This window comes from Xenopus laevis, chromosome 2L (assembly GCF_017654675.1).
Source record: "Xenopus laevis strain J_2021 chromosome 2L, Xenopus_laevis_v10.1, whole genome shotgun sequence".
Lineage (NCBI taxonomy): Eukaryota > Metazoa > Chordata > Amphibia > Anura > Pipidae > Xenopus > Xenopus laevis.
In genome coordinates, this window is record NC_054373.1 from 125,780,097 (window position 1) to 125,800,004 (window position 19,908).

The 19,908-nt window shown below is 33.9% G+C and overlaps 1 protein-coding gene across 1 annotated transcript in view; it reads right to left on the minus strand.

Annotated features, from left to right (window-relative positions):
- Positions 1 to 19,908, minus strand: part of clybl.L (citrate lyase beta like L homeolog) — a 180,955-nt gene that overhangs the window by 10,561 nt on the left and 150,486 nt on the right. Inside the window, 3 exon segments of the mRNA NM_001093877.1 lie at positions 6,016 to 6,140; positions 14,455 to 14,622; positions 16,352 to 16,445. Coding sequence (NP_001087346.1) covers positions 6,016 to 6,140; positions 14,455 to 14,622; positions 16,352 to 16,445 — 387 coding nt within the window.

Below are 19,908 nucleotides of genomic sequence, written 5' to 3' on the forward strand. Positions count from 1 at the left end.
TGGAAACTTATGGGTCAATGCAGCATGAGGAAAGACTTTCACCTTGCCTCATGGCAGACAAGCCACTGCCCAAGGGATACTGTATATACAAGGGTATATACAATATATATTAAAATATGTAGAAGGAAAGAGAAAGAAAAGGAAGATGGCTCTGAAGGTTGTAGCCCCTGAAGTATTGAACCCTCTATCAAAAAGAGACCTCTCTGGTTAATGTTTGCTCCCAGTTGTGCACCCATTAAATTTGAGGGTCACATTGATTTACAAAGGTTTTTGTATCAATTAACTGTTTGTTTGATTTTTTACAGAAGACAAAGGGTGAAGTGATTAATGTCCAACAAGAGTCTATTAGATTAGTGATTAGAGATTACCAAGAAAAAAAGTCACTGCCATACAAAATCGAATTATTGCACAAGATGGGCAGATCACCTTGATGTGCACTGACAGACACAGTGTCCACCTGTCAGTACACACAGGTACATTTTGGCACAAAAAAGTGAGCGTCTGCATTTTCGTACCATTGGTATGCCTAGATCTGCCAGTGTGTCAACTGATAGACTCATGCTGTGCCTGTTAGTGCACACTTAAGTCAAGATGAACGGCAGTCAATATTCCAGTTGGCCAGTGTGTAGTCACCCTAATCTATATTGGCTGTATTTGTGTGGCTTTAAAATATTAATTGTTCTTGCACATAAAAATGATAAACGTATTGTAGTGTGGTAGATACATTTCTTGGATTGCTGGCAGGGTATCACCAATATCATTGATATGAATTGTATACAAACACTCGTCATTGCAATGCATCTAGTTTAGGGCTTAATTAAGAATGCAACTTTAATATATAACAGAAAACTTTTCCTTTACCTGTATATGTATGTATGTATGTTTTATCGTTTTTTTAGTGCTACAATTAAGCAACATATTTTTGCCACATACCTATTAGATCATGAGCACATGGTGCGTTTTCCCTGCATGCAGAGTATCTATGCCAATGAAGAAAACACACTGTGTGAACTTTGTTTATATCCCATTATGATGCATTAACATGATTGTGTGTTATTTATAATATGAATTTCAGTGTTTATAAGATCACATTGGTTTCTAGTTGCATATATTGAATACTTATTGCATTAACACCTTATCGATGATTGGGGACATATATTTTTGGGATTCACCAGTAGACAAGATTCAATAAACTGAACATAGAATTGCTTGGAGTGTGTTTATGGTTTTGCGTCTTTCAATGGTATTTTGTTTTATATATGTAATAGTAGTTGCTGACGCTCTGCCATTGACAATATAGCTTATTAATATGCTCTAATTTGTGCATCTGCCAAACAATAGCAATGTGATATAACCTAACGATCCAGGGTGAGCTTTGACATTTTCAGCACCATCTTTGTACATGCTACATCATTTGGATGTTGTTTACTATTGGGTAAAAGTAGCAATGGACATAAAGACATATTATAACCTCAGGTCTTAGGTTACAATCACATGCAATGAATAAAGTGGTCACTCACTCTTGTTAGGATAGATAGGGGTGTTGTGGCTTCAGCAACATTATGAGGCAGTTATTAGTACAGTAGGCAGAAAGATGCCCAGTAAATGAACACCAAGGACAAAGATCATACAATTGTGACTGGCATGTTGACCTTGATATGTCAGACATCAAAGCCTTTATTGTGGCTTCTAATCTGGTATTAAATATTTGCAAATAAAATAAATGAGCCCATTCTCTATTTTGAATACACAGTGAATCCTTATATGTATAAAAAATAAGGATGCAGCAATTGTTTTACAATAAAGCAAAAGGAACAATCTAGTGAACCAAGTAAGAAACTATATATTTCAAAGATTTCAGACTAAATGCCTGGATCTTCTGTAATAGATTTTAATTACCCCCAGGAGCCTGGGTAGATTTGAGGTCTCTTTCTGTCTAACGTTAAGGGGAGGGACCAATGAATCACCAGGAGAGCAGTCAGGGCCAGATAGCAACTCTATTGCCTGTGCCACTTCAGAAGTTTTGATCTGCCTGGAAAGGGGCATGTGCTCTAGATATGCTGATTTGACCTTTAGTCATAGTACATGTTAAACACTAGTTTGTAACACGCTGAAAACAATGAATTGCAAAATGAATCAAATCACATAGCAGTCTTTTAGATTGTGAGCTCTTTTGAGCAGGGTCCTCTTTACCTCTTGTATTGGTTTTGGTTGCTCAGTATGCTTTTTGTATGTTTAATGTATACAACCATTTCATAATATTTAGAAATATGGACTAATAATAACAACAACAATAATAATAATAATATCAGTCAAATATATAAAAATATAAAAATCCATTAATAAAATGAATGCAACTGCTTTTTTGTGTTTCTCTTGATTTAACATTTCCAAAATAAACAGGCAACTGCATATGACACAGTCAAAAACTATAAGTGCAAAATATTAATAATGTAAGATTCTGTTTCAAGAACAGAAAAAAACAAGAATTATAAATCTACTCAGCGAGTAGAAATGCTATTATTGAGCATTAACAAGCAATATATTTGGTAGATCTATTCCCAACTGAATGTAAAGCAAATAGGACTTTCTCAATGAACACCCTATCATTCATATTCCAAATGCCAAGTAAAAACACCAATCCTTCATCAGCTTATGCCTAAATTATATTGTGACTGTTGAAAATATTTTATATATTTTCAGGTCTAAAAATGCTAAAATTGTAGAGAACTTCCTCGTAGAAAATATGAAATTTGTTTGTGTCTTGTTAGGCTTACACTGCTTGTCAGACACAATTTTACCATCTATAAGAGATAATATAATAAATGTGCTACACTTATTCACAGCATCTAGAAGAAAAACAATTCTGTTTTGTAAAGCAAAGCCCCAACATTAGATAATATTTTGACACATGTAAAATATTTATATTTACACATGGTTTACAAGTGGTCATTTATCCAAACTGCTGCCACACTATGGAGAATGGCTTCACCTTTACTTCTATAACAACTGCCAATAATCCTCATTCACAATGACAACTTTTGCTACCTTTATTTTTCCTTCTTTTATGCCAAAGAATTTTTTCTCAACCAGCAGCAACCCATATATACACATGATTTATTCATAAAGTAGTGCCACAGAAATGAATCATTTTCATGACACCAATTTTGTATATAGCATTAAAGGAGAACACCAACCTCCTCATTGAATACTATGTGATATATTTAATGACTTGAGTTTGTGTGTTGTTGTTATGTACTGTATATGGGTTTTGGTGAAATGTATTCCTCTTTAAATAATGTTGTACCCTTCCTGCACTATTTCAGAGGTAGAGTCTACATTCTGTTCACAAAACTACTTATATGGAGTCATCTATGATTTGCCAAAACATGGACAATGTTAAGCACACTCCCCTTCTAAGTATACATCCCAAAGCAATCCACTTACACATCAATGGATACAACAGGAGATAGTACACATCTTTCTTGTGTCTGTTTGTACATCAAGCACCCAAAAAATGGTAGTATTTCTAGCAAAATCAGAATTCCCAACAGTATATACAAAATATAATAGGGCTAAACTACATGGAAGATTTAGATCAGATTTTGTGGGTCAGATTTTTTCTGATCTTGCCACACAACAGCACAAGATTTTTTATATATACATACATATATATATATATATATATATATATATATATATATATATATATATATATATATATATATATATATATATATATATTTATTTATATTTTTTTAAATGTATTTATTTTTTGACCCATGCAACTACATCCCACTTGTAAGATGTTGTATATGTATGTATGTATGTATGTATATGTATATATATATATATATATATATATTTATTTATATTTTTTTAAATGTATTTATTTTTTGACCCATGCAACTACATCCCACTTGTAAGATGTTATCTGCCGACCCAGGACCATCCTACAAACTCTCCTGTGTAGCTTAACCCTTAGGGCCTTCAGATTGCCAAATGCTTATTCCTTGCACCTAACCCTTGCACTGAAAGCACAGTGCTAAGTGTTGTATAGGAGTTGTATAGGAGTCCTGTATTTAACACTTACATGGTGGTGGAAATGTCTTTTGATGTTTCACAATCTGATTCTATAAGGGGTGTATGACAGTTTTATATATAAAAATCTCGATAATGGATATTGATATATAATCGATATATAAAAGCATTATTTCTCACTTTTAGTCAAGCCATAATCTCTCAGGTAGTTTAAGACAAAAGGGATTCCATATATTGCACAGATATATACAACTACAGCACCAATAAATTAATTCACAGAACATGGATATTTCTAATATCCTCTTTTATATTAGTAGGATGTATATTATCCATTATAATCTACAAGAGCAAAGCCCATAGCAGCACTGGATCACAGATGGTCTGTCTGGACAGAAAATTGAGATCACTATTGCTTGCCCTTAGTGTAGGTGGTTAGCAATGACCAATATGAACTGGAGAAAGATTGTACCTTCATCCTGCTTTCCCTGAAAATGATGTACTTTTAGGCATGCATCTGTGTAGATTAGTCAAATATGTACATGACTGATTGGATATCCTGCAAACTGGCCAAAGCATGGCCAACTTAAATAAAACATGTAATACATATAGAAATATCCAGTTTTGAAGTTCTAGTCTATAGTTATATGAATGTCAAGGATCCTGTTATTTTAGTACTTTTCATTCTGAAATCTCAAGTACAAAGCTATTTGAAATCTCACCACCCAAGCATTTATTCTAATTTAAATTTATATCCATAACATTGCTGTGCTCCAAAGTATCTTGTGAAGACAAAACCTGAATGCATTCAGAAACGTGTTCTCATGAGGGGAAAGGATGATATATTGTACAAAGGAAATTATATATGAAGCATGCATTGTGATTTCCATTAAATGACTGCACAATGCAAGTGAAAAAAAAAATGTTTTTCCCTCTTTTTGCCAAACAAGATTGTTAGTGGCGGTAGATGTTCTGTTGAGTATACTTGCTTTGCAAATGAGGCCCCATATGTAACTAATTACTGTACACAGCGTGATGATCCACATTTCAGAGTAATTTCTATTTAATGATTTGAGTTTTGAGATACACTAAACTGTAACATGAAGTTTAAAAAAAATCCTTATTTTTAAAACCTGTAAACTGGATTATTTCAAATAAACTAAGAGATAATTAACTGACAATGCTACAACTGGCATCAAAACCTTCCTTCAGGCGACACCTAATTTAAGTATTACTGGCACTATGTGGAGACAGATTGTACATTACCACTGCAATATTTACATAGCAGAAACCCACAGTGCAGGAAACATGAGACTCAATGATGCACTAAATTAGCAACAACCATATTCCACTGTTAATTTGCTTTCTTGTGTCTCCAACTCTCTGGTCTTTAAATCGCTGTTTCAAATAGAGCTACTTCTTAATCATCACAATTAAAAAGAGTTATATGGCCATTGAATCATGAACAGGCATAACAGAGGATTAATATAGCTAACAATATCAAGTGTTTTTTTTTTAGATTGACTTGATTTCAATTTTGTAAGATGAATATGCTACTGATTTCAGTGTAGAATAGTACAGGTTAACAGCATGCCTTCTGTTCAAGAAGTAAGCCACAAATATAAATCTCCATGTTAGATTTACTGCAAATGTGTGGGAAGGCTTCAACTGAAAAAAAAGAATACAGAGGAATAACAGGAGGGGTGCATATTGTGATACAGACACACAGCAAAATGAAGAAAGATAAATTCAGTTCTCAGCTACTAACAGGCATGTATGGCATTTTTTTTTTTTTTTTTAAAAAGTAGTTTAATTTAAAGGGAAAAAATGACAAAGAGTAGGCAGATAAATGATCTAATTTAAATAACTGCAGTGTGGTAATACTGTGCAAATATACAGCCTAGAAAAGTTAGCAATGGATATAAAACAGCATACGGGAAGGAAAAGATGACACTCTGGACTAATATTTATTTTTACCTTTCCTAATCTTTGGTGCTCTTGAAAAGCAGAAATCAATTCGTGGGCCCATTTTATTTTGTCAGCGCTCGGAGTAAACTGCTCCTGGACAATAGGAACCTGACTCGGGTGAATCACCTGCTTACCTACAAGAAGATTAATAACACCAGAAACATGAATCAACAACAGATGTTCACATGAAATGTGTCAAACATTCAAAGATGGAGAATGCCTCCTGGACTACACATTAAATAATAACAAATAATTACTGTAATAGCTTTCTTTTTTTTATCCCTGGTACTCCAGAGCAGCGTGAATCCTTTCCGTGTGCTCACGCTGCATGGAAGGATAAATGCAGCCTTGACTCAATTCAGAGCAGTTTAAAAGAATACAAATAATCAGTTCTGTTTTAAAGCAAACAAAAAGAGAGCCCCATTTTTACTTTATTGTCTAGCTGGCAGAAAGGGGTTGATAGTTGGAATAAACCCCTTCAGCAGCAGAAGGGATCCAGGACCCTATGCTATTAAATAGGTTAAATGTGAAGACGGGGAGTGAAAGAACATTATTGGAGTCTATTTAGATGAGAACACAACGCAATAAAAACACAACATGCAGTCAAACGATACAGCCTGTTCATTATTAATGCTATTAACGATTGTAGCCAAAAATATTGTCATGCTAACCAGCGAACTCAATGTCCGAATAAATGTGATCATCTTATAAATATATGTCAGCACAATGATTGTTGTGGTTGGATTTTTTTTCTCGTAAACATGGTAAATTATTTCATACAAAAATATTTTAAAAACCCTCTGATTTGCTTTCCCATTTCCACAATTTACATTTTATTTATCATCTCACAAACAAGCTATCTTTTTAATGTATAGATATATAGATTTTTTTCTACAGAATTCTATATATTTAAAATGTGCGGGTAGCTGAACATTAATGTAAAATCTTTTCTTACATATTACCCTATCAACTGTTCATAGAGACAACAGTTGATCAATCTATTGTTTATAGAATATGGATACATAGATGCACAACACAACTATGCGCCTAATTTTATTTTTCATTTTTGTACCATTTTAAAAAGCAGAGATAATAAAGCAGCTTTTAAACTATGTCTTTTTTTAATCATTTACCATGTTTAACAAAATGGCTCACATCCAGATCAAAATCTTATTCAAGTTCTAGTAGTCTTTTCTATCTTAACAATCCAAAATATTAAATGTTTGCTGCATTTAATGGGTCTGTGTTGAACATTTTGTCACTGCTAATGCAAACACGTTCTAGAGCATATTAAAAAAAAAAAAAGATTTTAGCTTTCTAACTGTATCAAAGCACATTGAATATAATAATATTAACATATGTGCTCATTGTCCCCTATAAAGCAGTGCAGTTTATATTTATTTATTCTAATTCAGTATAAGGTAAAATTGTATTTTACAGCACTTGACATCTTGCCAAATATTTGTTTCAGTGAGTACCTAGTTTAGTAATCCAGTGATTAATGTTGAAGATGTAGCATACAAAATATGGCTGGTTTATGTTTTAAATGACATTTACTTTTCATTGTGTTCTGTCAATATTTTATTTTGATCAAATGGCACTTGACTTTACATAATAACAAATAATGTAATACTGCATCCTAATAGATACTAGTTCCATTAAAAACAATCCTAGTATTGTGAAAAAGTCTTCAAATCTTTTTTTTTTTTTTACAAAAGCTGAATAAACTGTAAAGATTCTAACACTGCATTGTCTCCTTGGGTATCCATCACAACTTGACATATCATTTTAGGTCAATTTGTCAGCTATGGAGGGATTACAGAATATAATGTAGGGTCTAACTCTATAACAAAACAAGGTGTGACTGCATAAAACTCAACATGATGGATGAAATTCATGGAGGTAAATACTGCAACCCAGTGCCATTTTTACTAAATCTTTCCTTACTTATTTATTTGAACCTTTAAAATGGATTTAAAGGGCAGCACACCTTTGTTTAAGAGGATAAACTTCCTAAATTTTGAGCACACAATTTTCCCCCAAATTGTAATACACCTTGACTAATTTGTTATCATATGTTTAGTCAAGCACTTCAAAGTAGCCATTTGAAAGCAAAGCGTTGCAAAATGATAATCTTGCATTTGTGGAATACTACTGTGCACCAACAGGTCCATTTATTAAAGCAATGGTGGTGGACAACTTGTGTCATTTGAAATGAGTGCAGCTCAGGGGGGGAATCTCTGGCACCCTTATCACAGATACACACCAAGTGTCATATAGCTTTGCACTTTAAAGTGCATGACATGCGCTGCAAGACATTAGACGTTTTTTCTAGCTTTCTAATGGAATGTCCAGGCTTTTACTAAACCTTATTGTCTGTTAGTTTTACTGTTGCCACAAAAAATATCATGCAAATTGTATTGGTTACAGGATTAAAAGAGTGAATGAGATGATAAACAAGAACATGTGTGTACCTGCACAACCAACAATATTCTGCTCTTCCTCAATATCAGGGTGAGGCAACAAGCAGCTCTTGGAAAGATGTCCTGTACACACACCCTACACTTACATGTTTAGTTACTAAAAATTCCAGAACAAATACTATGTATTTCAATTTACTGAGCAAAGTTACATAAGTTTGATAAAACATTAGAATTGAATACATGAAGAAACTTGGCACATTCCTACATTCTGAAAAAGGTAACCCACCCAGCATTTAAATGCTTCCCTTTTAAATCATTTAAATGCTTATATATGTAATTCATATGTGCATGGCTAGAGTAAACTGATCTTGTCAGTTGGCCACAAAGCCAAATAATACAATTGCAAAAGAGGTGGGGTCCCTGTCATTCCCAGGTCAGCCAATGACACTGCACTGATGTTGTCCATAGGCTGACAAGGCTTTAAGTCTTGCTTTACATCTATTAAGATCAGCTCAGAATGATCATTAACCCTAACAGAGAGAAAATCCATGTGTAGCCAGAGTAAGAATTGCATTGCCTTAAAGTGTCCTGCCAAAGGTTTTATCTAGGTTTCTCCTTGCCTCTTAGGGGCAGATTTATTAAGGTTCGAGTTGTGTTTCCATGAAAAAATTGAGGATTTTTGAAGGGTATTTTAAGCTGGCCATAGATGCAAAGATCCGATCGTTTGAATCCTCGAACCATCAGACTTCCCCATTTCCCGACCTGCCACTAATCATTCCGATCACATAAAGTAGTAAAAGAACAGATCGGCTGATGTTCTGCCCCTGACAGCAATCGTACAAAATGTTATGTCCGACAAAGCTGGTGACAGTCTCCCACTGAAAATCGTACGATCGGCAATACACGCTGAGATATCATTGTCAGTCAACAGAAATTTTACCCTGGCCAAACGACCGATCTCCGTGGGACGAAAAATGTCGGGACTCTCCACACACGTTCCTAAAATCGTACGAATCAAGGATCGGAACTTTGCGTCTATGGCCAGCTTTAGAGTCAAAAATTGATTTTTCAGAAAAAAACCCTGAATTTTTCAAGATTTATAAGACCCTGGAAATTGCTGGAATCTGAAAATACAACATCTAAAACCTGTCAATGGCAGAGGTCCCTTGAACCATTTGCAGATGTTAATAGCCTTCATGATATTCAAGTCTTTTTTGGAAAACTTTCAATCAATCGATCAATTTGAGGTTGTTAACCCCGAACTCGCTGATTCGAGTTTTTTCCATTCAAGTTTTTTCTTAAATTAGAAACCATTCAAGTTGTGAGTTCATTTGAGGTCTAAAAAAACTCTAAAATTTGTTCCTTTGATAAATAACTCCCTTACTGTACTCTTTACACTTGACCTGTATATATATATATATATATATATATATATATATATATATATATATATATATATCTATCTATAAGAGAAGAAAAGCATTTTGCAGTGAGCATTTGTTTTTAAGAGAAAATTTCAATAATGTATTAAATATTATTAATATATTATATTAATAAAAGTAAAACCAAGCAGTCACAATGGTACTGTATCACTAGCCTTTGGTTGATGTCATTTTAATGTACAGAACTGCATACAAAAGGAGCTCTATATATAATTAAAACACACCAATATAAGAATTTCCGTGTTGAACTCCCTATAAGAATATATTTTGCATATAGATGTAAACACTATGTCTGCATACAGGTTTAAAAACAGTACTAATACCATATAGCTTAAAATATATAATTCTACATTACTAGAGACAGTGTTGTATTATTTAGTATCTGTGGCTTCAGCATTTCGCACAAAACATCCATACATCCATGTTTTGCATATACAATAAATATATATTATAGAACATAATGTTAACATAAGCTCTGTTTTGTATCCCACATCATAAAAAACCCCTTTTCCAAGTTTTACTATCTTATTGAACTTGCCTGGCTCCTCACAGAATGTAGTTGCTCTGGAACTGGAACGAACTACACATTATGTCTCTCTGCCCCCTCCAAATGCTGCGTATGACCTGCCACTACCCTCCACTGTGCACCATCTGCCTACATTCCCTAATTTTCTGCACATTTTCAGCAGATCATAACACAAACCTGGCTATGTTTCATTTACTACGTTAATCAATTATATGCCACACAGATCTTTTTCTTCTATGTTACATATGACACCTTTGTTTCACAAGGTACTATTTGCATTGTGATATAGTATAAACTATATATACACACAAAGCTAGTGTGATAGAGTATGTTGCAGTTTCTTTTAGAGGTGTAACAAAAATGAATGCAAAACAGCAATTTCTAATATGAAAAAGAATATTATGATATGTATTTATTGCATTCAATGACATAACTGTGAAAGCTAGCTTACATCTATCACCCAAGAGGGAATTTTGACCACTTCAGACATTGGTTTACCAGGTCCTTTATCTTTATTGGCCTGTTGAAAATGAGTAGATTTAGAGTGCTATGTGGGATTCCTCTTCAGGTAAGGGCCCTGGTTTGCGAATGTGGAGTTTGAAATAACAAGAAAACACAAAATCACAATGTGGTCGCTCAGTGGATTCAATTATTAAATCCTTTCCCTTGGTCCATGGTCTTTTTCAGGAAAAAAAAGCACTGGCCCAGGGATTTTTCTATCACAGCTTCACACTGCCATCTTACCTGGCTTTCCCATTTATACATCAGATAGATTTATGCAAGCATGAGATCCCTTATCTGTAAACCCCTACCTTAAGGGAATAGTTCCCATTTTTTAAAATGATTTCCATTGGACTTTATAGGAATTATCCACGAGCACAAAAGCAAAGCACAAAATTGAATCAATGTCAAAAAGGTATTCATATATATGTTTTCTATTCTTACACACACGTTTGCGCATATTGCTCTGAAGAGAAAATTCAGTATTGTAGGTTAAAAAATGATGATTTGCCCATGTTTCTGTATTTTACACTTGTGTTCATAAAAGGGCCCTTCTGAGTATACTATTATGTAATTTGGCGTTTGCAACGCTCTTTTCATGTTTTCAGATTTTATTAAGGAAACTCTTTAGTACTTGCTCAATTATTTTGTTATTGTCTGCCAAGATGATACATTGATTTTGTTGCCAAGATCAAAATCACAGTACTGGAATCTCAAAATTCCAATACATTAAAGTTATACAGTACCAGACTGGCCTGTTCCTGTGGTTTTCAGAGATATCCATCTCCCTATGGAATGAGTTTAAAGGAAAACTGTACCCCCAGACAATGTAGGTCCCATATGTAAAACACTGCTTTATCTAAAACAAACATTCTCATAAAAATATACTTTTTTAGTATTATGTGCCATTGGGTAATCCTAAATAGAAAATTGCCATTTGAAATACTAAGGGTCACCCCATGGCATCATATGATTCACAGTGCACACAAACAAACCAAGGGCACACATACATGTTAGGTCACTTAATCCAATTAATGGATAAAGTTCTGTCTTTTACTCCCACACTTCTTCCTGTTACGAGTTAGAACTGTATTATTACCTGTTAGGTGATTTCTGAGGGAGAACACAGATCATCACAAAATGGTGGATCAAGGTAAAAAAACATTTACAGATACATATATTCAGTTTAACGAGATGCTTTAATAGGCCACTTAATATGATATACACTCTCTTTGATTTAGTATTCATTGCAGGGGTATCGTTCTCTTTTAACTACTGTATATGCCCTATAAAGAGCTTTCGTCAAATTGAGGTTTAGAGCACTGCACTCACTAAAACATATGTTAAACCTACCTAAACCCCATAAGCCTAACATGCTTATGATCTGTTTAAAGGGGATCTATTGCGAAAATGAAAATTTAATATAAGCTTCCGCATATTAAAATAAGAAACTTTGTAATAAATTAAATTAAATATTCTGCATCGTTTCTGAAATAATGAAGTTTATGTTCACTATCCTTCTGTCAGCATCTGTTTCTCTTCTTTCTGCCTTCATGCAGCAGTTGGGAGTCAGATATTCATTGACAGTTAGATCCAATATATCTTATGGGGGCTTCCTTTCCTAGCAGATGTATTAGAGTTCACTCAAATAACTCATTCCAGTACAAACAAAATGTAACAAAATAACTGCCTTTTGCACAAATCCTGCATGCAGAGAGACATGATGTCTGGTGATTTTAATAGAGTGAGCTCTAATACATCTTGTAGGCAAAAGGAACCCCCTATAAGATATATTGGATCTAACTGTCCATGACTATCTGACACCCAACTCCTGCATGAAGAGAGAATGAAGAGAAACAGATGCTAACAGAGAAATAGTGAAGATAACCTTGATTATTTCAGAAGCAGTATAGAAAATTTAATTGATTGTATTTAGAAAGTTTCTTATTTCAGTATGCTGAAGCTTATATTAAATTTTCATTTTCGCGATAGTTCCCCTTTAACAGTTCCAGTGTCCATTTACTATTGTGGCAGATGCTTCTGATATTTAAGTTGAACCCGATTCTGCTAGTACCTTTTTCTGTTGTTGACAAGAAATGATGATATGGGCAACGGAAATCACCTGGTAGTCGAACTAAACCTGGAGGAATGTTGCTATGTTCTGAAAAGGTCTGTTTTGGCTTATTTCTGCATTCTTCATACTGGTTTCAAAAACACTGACAACACTGAAAACCCATTTTCTCTTGAAATACTTGACTTGTCCTCCCCTGCCCCATTATCTTCACACAAAGAACCATCAATCCTGTTTCCTTCCTGGTTCTCACAAACAAGTCACTTCTGCCTTGTTCCAGAGTCCTTGTTTAATGGGTTAATTCAGCTGCCATAATGATGTCTTGTATGACTTTATTGGGCTATATCTACATTTTTAAAAAGTTTTCCTGATCAGAAGGATGTGGGACTGTTTGACATTTTTCATTTGATGGAGACAAGTTTTTCTGTACTTGTAGATACTAGACTGGTATGTAGCAGGCAAGACCAGGATGTAGTCAGTAAGGCTTGTAACATTCTACGCTGGGTTAAAAAATAAAAATAGGGGGATACAGTGTAATTCTATCCCTTCATAAAGTGATGGTATGGGTCAATGTACATGCAGCACAGTTCTGATTTTGAGTGCAAACATTAAATTTCATTTAAAGATCATTTAATTATATGTAAATGATTATTTTAGGATTCCTTGTGCTGAAACTGAATCAAGTAAGATGGTATTCCAAATGGTTATATTTTAAAGCAACATAGTTTGGAATTTTATTTTGAATTTTACGAACTGTATCCATATATTCAATTTATATAATGTTTAACAATAACTGTGTCAGACACTGAGATTATTATTGGTATACCTAATCTAAGTACTAACTATGCATCGTTATTATGACTCAGTACCTGTTACATAAAACTTCCCATCTAAATTTGTTGCCTGACGCTTATAGCAGAGGAGAAATGAGCACTGGTTTTGAAATCAGGAAATGGCCTTGTAATCATGTAATCTTACAATCAAGGGATGCTGATTTTACAAATGTTAACAAATGTTTGGTGCTTTTTTACACTTTATTTCTAATATTATTTAAAGGCAGTTTATTAGAGAACATAAGAAAAATTATTAAAAGCTCAAAACAAAATTGTATCCTGATAACATGGTTAATTCTTTAAGGTGTGGACTGGCATGTTATGGTCACAAAAAAGTCTAAGCATCTCTGTAACTGCTTTGTCCGGCAGATCCAAGCAGTCAAAACATGTCCAATTGTATCATCTGCTGTACATGTCTAAGTTCTCACAATGTCCAAAACATTACTGTGCTCTGTGTAAAACGTTATGTCACTTCATTTACTTTGTTTTGCAGTGATTGCTATAAATGACTAATAATAATAATAAGTGGCTGATAAAATGCTATTATCCTATAAACAATGTATTGGTGTCAAGTCTTGGCATGATAATAATTCTTACATGTCACAATTTGAACTTAAAAAATAATTCACTAATGGCAACTGATAATACATACCAGTGAATCCCATCATGGCTCCTTCCTGTGACTGTCGCTTAAGTCCATCTCCATCCCTGTAGTCAATGTACACAAGATCGATTGCTTGCAGTCCAAAAGCTTTGGCCACAACAACAATCTTTTGCCTGGCATAAAGCAGGTCATATGTTTCTTTGCTACTTGTGGAACCTGTATTATTACCAAGCAGAAGCCAATTACTATAAACATAATTATTACATATAGTGCAATTGTACTCAGTTCATCAGTTCATGTTACAGAGAAGATATAACCGATTGCGTCAGCTGATGGTCCTCCACACATATAAAAATAGGTCACCTGGTGGGATTGAATTGAACATTGATAAACCAAATCTTTCTATACAGAGGCCCTTAATTAAATGGACCTCTGATCATACAGTTTAGGGTGGAAAATTACAAAAAGTTCATCCATGTGCCAGAGTTTAAATAATTTGTAACTAAGGTAGATAGATGACATTTTTGTTTGTGGAGACTACCAATAGAAGGCTTTACAGAAGAACTTATAAAAGAGCCTACCCCTACATTTTTCTCCTCCTAGACACACACCATAAAAAAAATATTCTGGTTACTGCCAGAACCATAACTTTAATTATTACTTTATAACATCTTAACTAGTAGTAAAGGAAGGGGTTCTTCTTAATTAACAAATCATTAAAGTTTCTCATGCTTTACTTGACTGTTTATCCAAAAAGTCACTGATCTGGGGAACACAGATGGGAAAAATGAGCTAGTTTCTAACACCATTTCACTAAGCAAATATGGGTGTGATCTGGGTAGTTTAACTTGATAGACATGTCTTTTCCATCATTTTCTTTCTTCATTCCAATGCAGGTACAAATTACTACCTTTTCTCATGGGAACGGGAAAGGTGATTTTACATTTTTTTTACCGCATTAATTGCAACAACACTTTTGCAAAGGAGTAGTAGGAGTAGTTAAGGTTCCCAGAATATGTATTTGTTACACATTTGAAAATAATATGTATTATATATTGTCGTGAAATGAACCAAAACATATCATTTTGTCTGCTTGCTTCATAAGGGTTTGCCCACACAATAAATAAAAAATAAACCCATCAACCAGACAGTTCCTGACATTGTTTTTCACTAATTTCAAATTGTTTAACTTTGTTCTTAAACTGCTTACCCCCATGTGTAATAACAGGCACTATGTTTGCCCAGGAGCAGTAACCCGCAGCGACCAATAAGATGTTTGCTTTTAAACAGGTGACCTGTAAATGCTACCTGCTTATAGGTTGCTATGGGTTACTACTCCTGGGCAAACTTTTATTAATAACCCCATTAATCTTTGAAACATTTATTTTAGACAGCAGTTTTTTTGGATTACCAGCTATTTATTTCTTTACTTTAGCACCCAGATATTGATGAAGTATGAAAAGGAGATCCACATCCAAATATATATATATATATATATATATATATATATATATATATATATATATATATATATATATATATATATATAAAACAAAGCTAGTGCACCTGTCACTATATGTTGATGCCTGGGTGCTGGTTATAAATAGTAATTAATAAGAAAAAAGGAACCGCACACACAGGTCTTTATAGTGCAAAACAAAGAATAGTAAAACTTCCTGATGACGGCTCGAGTATAGGAGCCGAAACGTCGTAATAAAGCCTACTATTCTTTGTTTTGCACTATAAAGACCTGTGTGTGCGGTTCCTTTTTTCTTATATATATATATATATATATATATATATATATATATATATATATATATATTTATATATATAAACTTTTTTTTGTAGTTATAGTTAATGCAGAAAATTAAATACACTACTATACTTAATTACTTTAATTAGTGCTTTCTTATCTGTAACTTTGCAATACAATAATACAAACCTATGCTTGCACGGAAATCTTCTGCTCCAAAGACCACACCATCCAAGTGTAAACCAACTTTAGGTCCCCTTTGCAAAGCTTCTTCACAAACACCCTGCAAATAATTTTTTTTAAAAATTCAAACTGATTTTTGAATCAAACTGAAGCTTGAAAAGTAAACCTTTATTTTAGAGCTGGACATGCACAGATAATTTTTAGGATATGTAACCAACTTTGTACAGTTTGGTCACACACACACATATGGCCAAACTGACCTGAACAACTCCTTTGCTTGTAGGATGACAAGGGAAACAGGAGGTAGGTGTTGTGCCTTTATGTTCACAGTTCACCTCCCCATGCTTGAATAGGATAAACTGAAACTCTTGATCTTCTGTCTAGACAGACTTTTTTCATTACAACAGGATCACAGGATGGTTTGGCAAAACTGCTTTTACAAAGGGCCGCCACAAGAAGTGATGAACAGGAAATGAAGTAGAAAACAACCTCAATATGACTTAATGTATGGTCAGTTTATATTTTGTCTTTCTATTCTTTGTTATAGCCATTATTATTATAATTCTAGTATAATTATTAGTATCATTCTTGATCTAAATAAATTCAAGGGTTCTATTTATATAGTCTTTGCTGATGGAATAGTACATACTTAAAATGGCATTTTAATAATAATTAGTGGGGAAAAAAAGAAAAAAAATTGTTTTGAAAAACAGGCACACCTTTGTCAATAACTCTTCAAGTATATCTGATTTTCATTCTCATGTGCAATGTATCATGGGTACCATGATATCATGTAGTAAAGCTTAATAGACTACACAGAAGCATAGAAGCAATCAGACTTATAGTCTATCATTTGATATAGAGAAAGATAAGGAACTAACCTGCCTGGTGTAATTTCCTACTATTGTCTAGTCATTATGTGTACATTCTCAAAATATGACCATGCCTAAAAACACAATATGTGAACCCTGTGCCCTTACAAGCTGAACAGAAAAGCTGACTTGAAAGTGCTAACTTGCAGTCACCAATAGCAAATAACTTTTAATTAAGGGGTGCACCTATAAACTAGTGATGCTGAATTACCATGAATAATCTACTATTATGTGTCTACATTAGCAAAAATTAGAACTTGCCACGCAATATAAACCACTTTTATTACCTAGAGGCCTTTATAAAGTGGCAAAATGCAGCTAGTTTATACACCCTAAACCTTTTATCCAATTATAGCAGTTCAAACAAAACAAATACTAATTTACTAAAGAGGAGGGGCACGATACAGGCAGATTGGATGAATCTGATCCACTAACCAATAGACATTGGTAGATTAGTGTTAAATAAAAATTGATTTATAAATGTTTAGGGACACAGAATGACTACATATCCTTCCTTAACCCTAAGGAATTAATGAATCAGCTCGATTTTAATGTAACATAATTAAAGTTGTATTTTAGAAACAACACTGTTAGCAGGTTAGCATGTTGTACAAATGACAAAGGTTGAAGATAGATTCCATTCGCACACCCTGGCGCTCCAAAAACCGCAAACCCCTGGTGTTCAGTGCGGGACTCACAACCACATAGGACTAGGAAAAAATCCACCGGCACCCAGGGAATAATGCTAGCAGGGCGAACCCTTGCAAAATGTATTGCATGATGCAACGTTTCGGGGCAAGTTGTATCACGCAATAAATTTTGCAAAGGTTCGCCCTGCTAGCATTATTCCCTGCATGCCAGTGGATTTTTCCAAGTCCTGTGTAAATGACAAAGCAATAACTTGTAACAGTTATGGTAGGCAGGTTATATAGCTAACTATTTGTCCATTGATCTTATTTACATCAAGCCCTTGATTCGGACACATCTCTACACTGGGATATCTGGCAATGGTATTGCAGACACATAAGTATGCACATTTATGGCACCAGCAAAACAATTCACAATGTGCACTGTGTTATGATAACAGCCAATAACATTATTAGACCATTAAGATCAGTTCTGCTTATTTGTCAGGATATGGACTCTTGGTTCTAAGTACCTGCCTTATGAGAAAAGAGTAACATTTTTATATATTATTCACCCATTAACTTATTCATTTGTTCAATTACTATTCTGTACAGCCCTCCTCATCTATGATTTTGTTTGTTTAGTAAGTTCTACCCTACATTACATAATAAACATTTATTTAGTCTACATTTAGGGGCCTATTTAGTACGTCTCAAATTCTTCTGGTCGAGTTTTTTAAGGGAAAAAAAATGACATTATACTCCAAAGCTACTAAAAATCCAAAATACTCCAGCTAAAACCTGTCATTAAAAAGTCAATGGCAGATGTCCCTTTTACAATTTGAAGATGTTTCTTGCCCTCGTGATCAGTGCTGCTTTTCGTTCAATAATTCAAAAAAGTCTACGTTATCGGGTGACAATCGAAAAAGTTGCATGATTCGAGCATCAAATTTAAAAAAGTTGCATGAATCCAATTGTCGCACGATTTTTTCAAGACTTTCCCCACACTACCAAAATTTTTGATAAATTCATTGATGGGAGTTAGGTTGAATTTGATTTTATTAAAATATTAGAAAAATTAGAGTTTTAGTAAATACCCCCCCTCAGTGAAACTTTTTCTCAAAAAGTGATATCTGTCATAGAATGGGATTAATTTGCCGTGACCCTTTCTTTTACAGACTGCAGTTAAAGGTTCACTAGACCGAGCAACACACAGTCTCTTTTGTACTTTGTACCAAGTGACTACTCTCAAATTAATTTAAATGCACCATCAATATGGGATATCCTCTAAACACTTCCAAACAAGGACAGGTTATATTTATTTTGAGTGTCACATACTTTAATATTATTTTAATTTTACATTTAAAGATTACTTTTGTGTAAGCAGATACGTGTAAGACAAATTCTCTTGCTGCAGAGAATCCATTGATCTCCAGTTAAACAGTCTGATTCCCCCACCAGGCTAAATGTAAGTTAATTTAAGGCTAAAATAATAGTGAAGTTTTTCCACAATATCTCAATTACAGGAAATATAGGAAAACACATTTTACCAAGTCAATTTACTGTGCTCTAAGTACAAAACAAAGTTGTGCATTGACACCTCCCCGCTGGGGCTAACATACAAATCATTCCTTTAACATTTTTATTCAATTAGAAATAAATACTGAGGACGTTTAATTTAGTGATCTACAGAAGCAAAAAAACAAAAACCTTGATATTTGACTGGGCATATAAAGCAAGCAGCATTGGAATTAGCCATCTCATAACTTAACACTAATGCTTGATTTAGTCAAGTGAAACATAGGCAAACAATTAGCATTGTATTTATTTACTTAATACTTCAGAAAATCTTGAAATCTAAAAATATGCTTGCATAGTTAATCCCCTATCGCGAATATCTGCAAAAACTTCAGTCTGATTTAATGTTGATAAAAATGAATAAATGTCAAGTTAAGAAAAGAGTATTCAGGAATTATGTTCATAGTGAATTAAGACTTACAGACAGTTTCATCACATTTAACGGCTTTTTTCTTTAATCCTTTTTGTCCATGAAAACAGAAGAGCA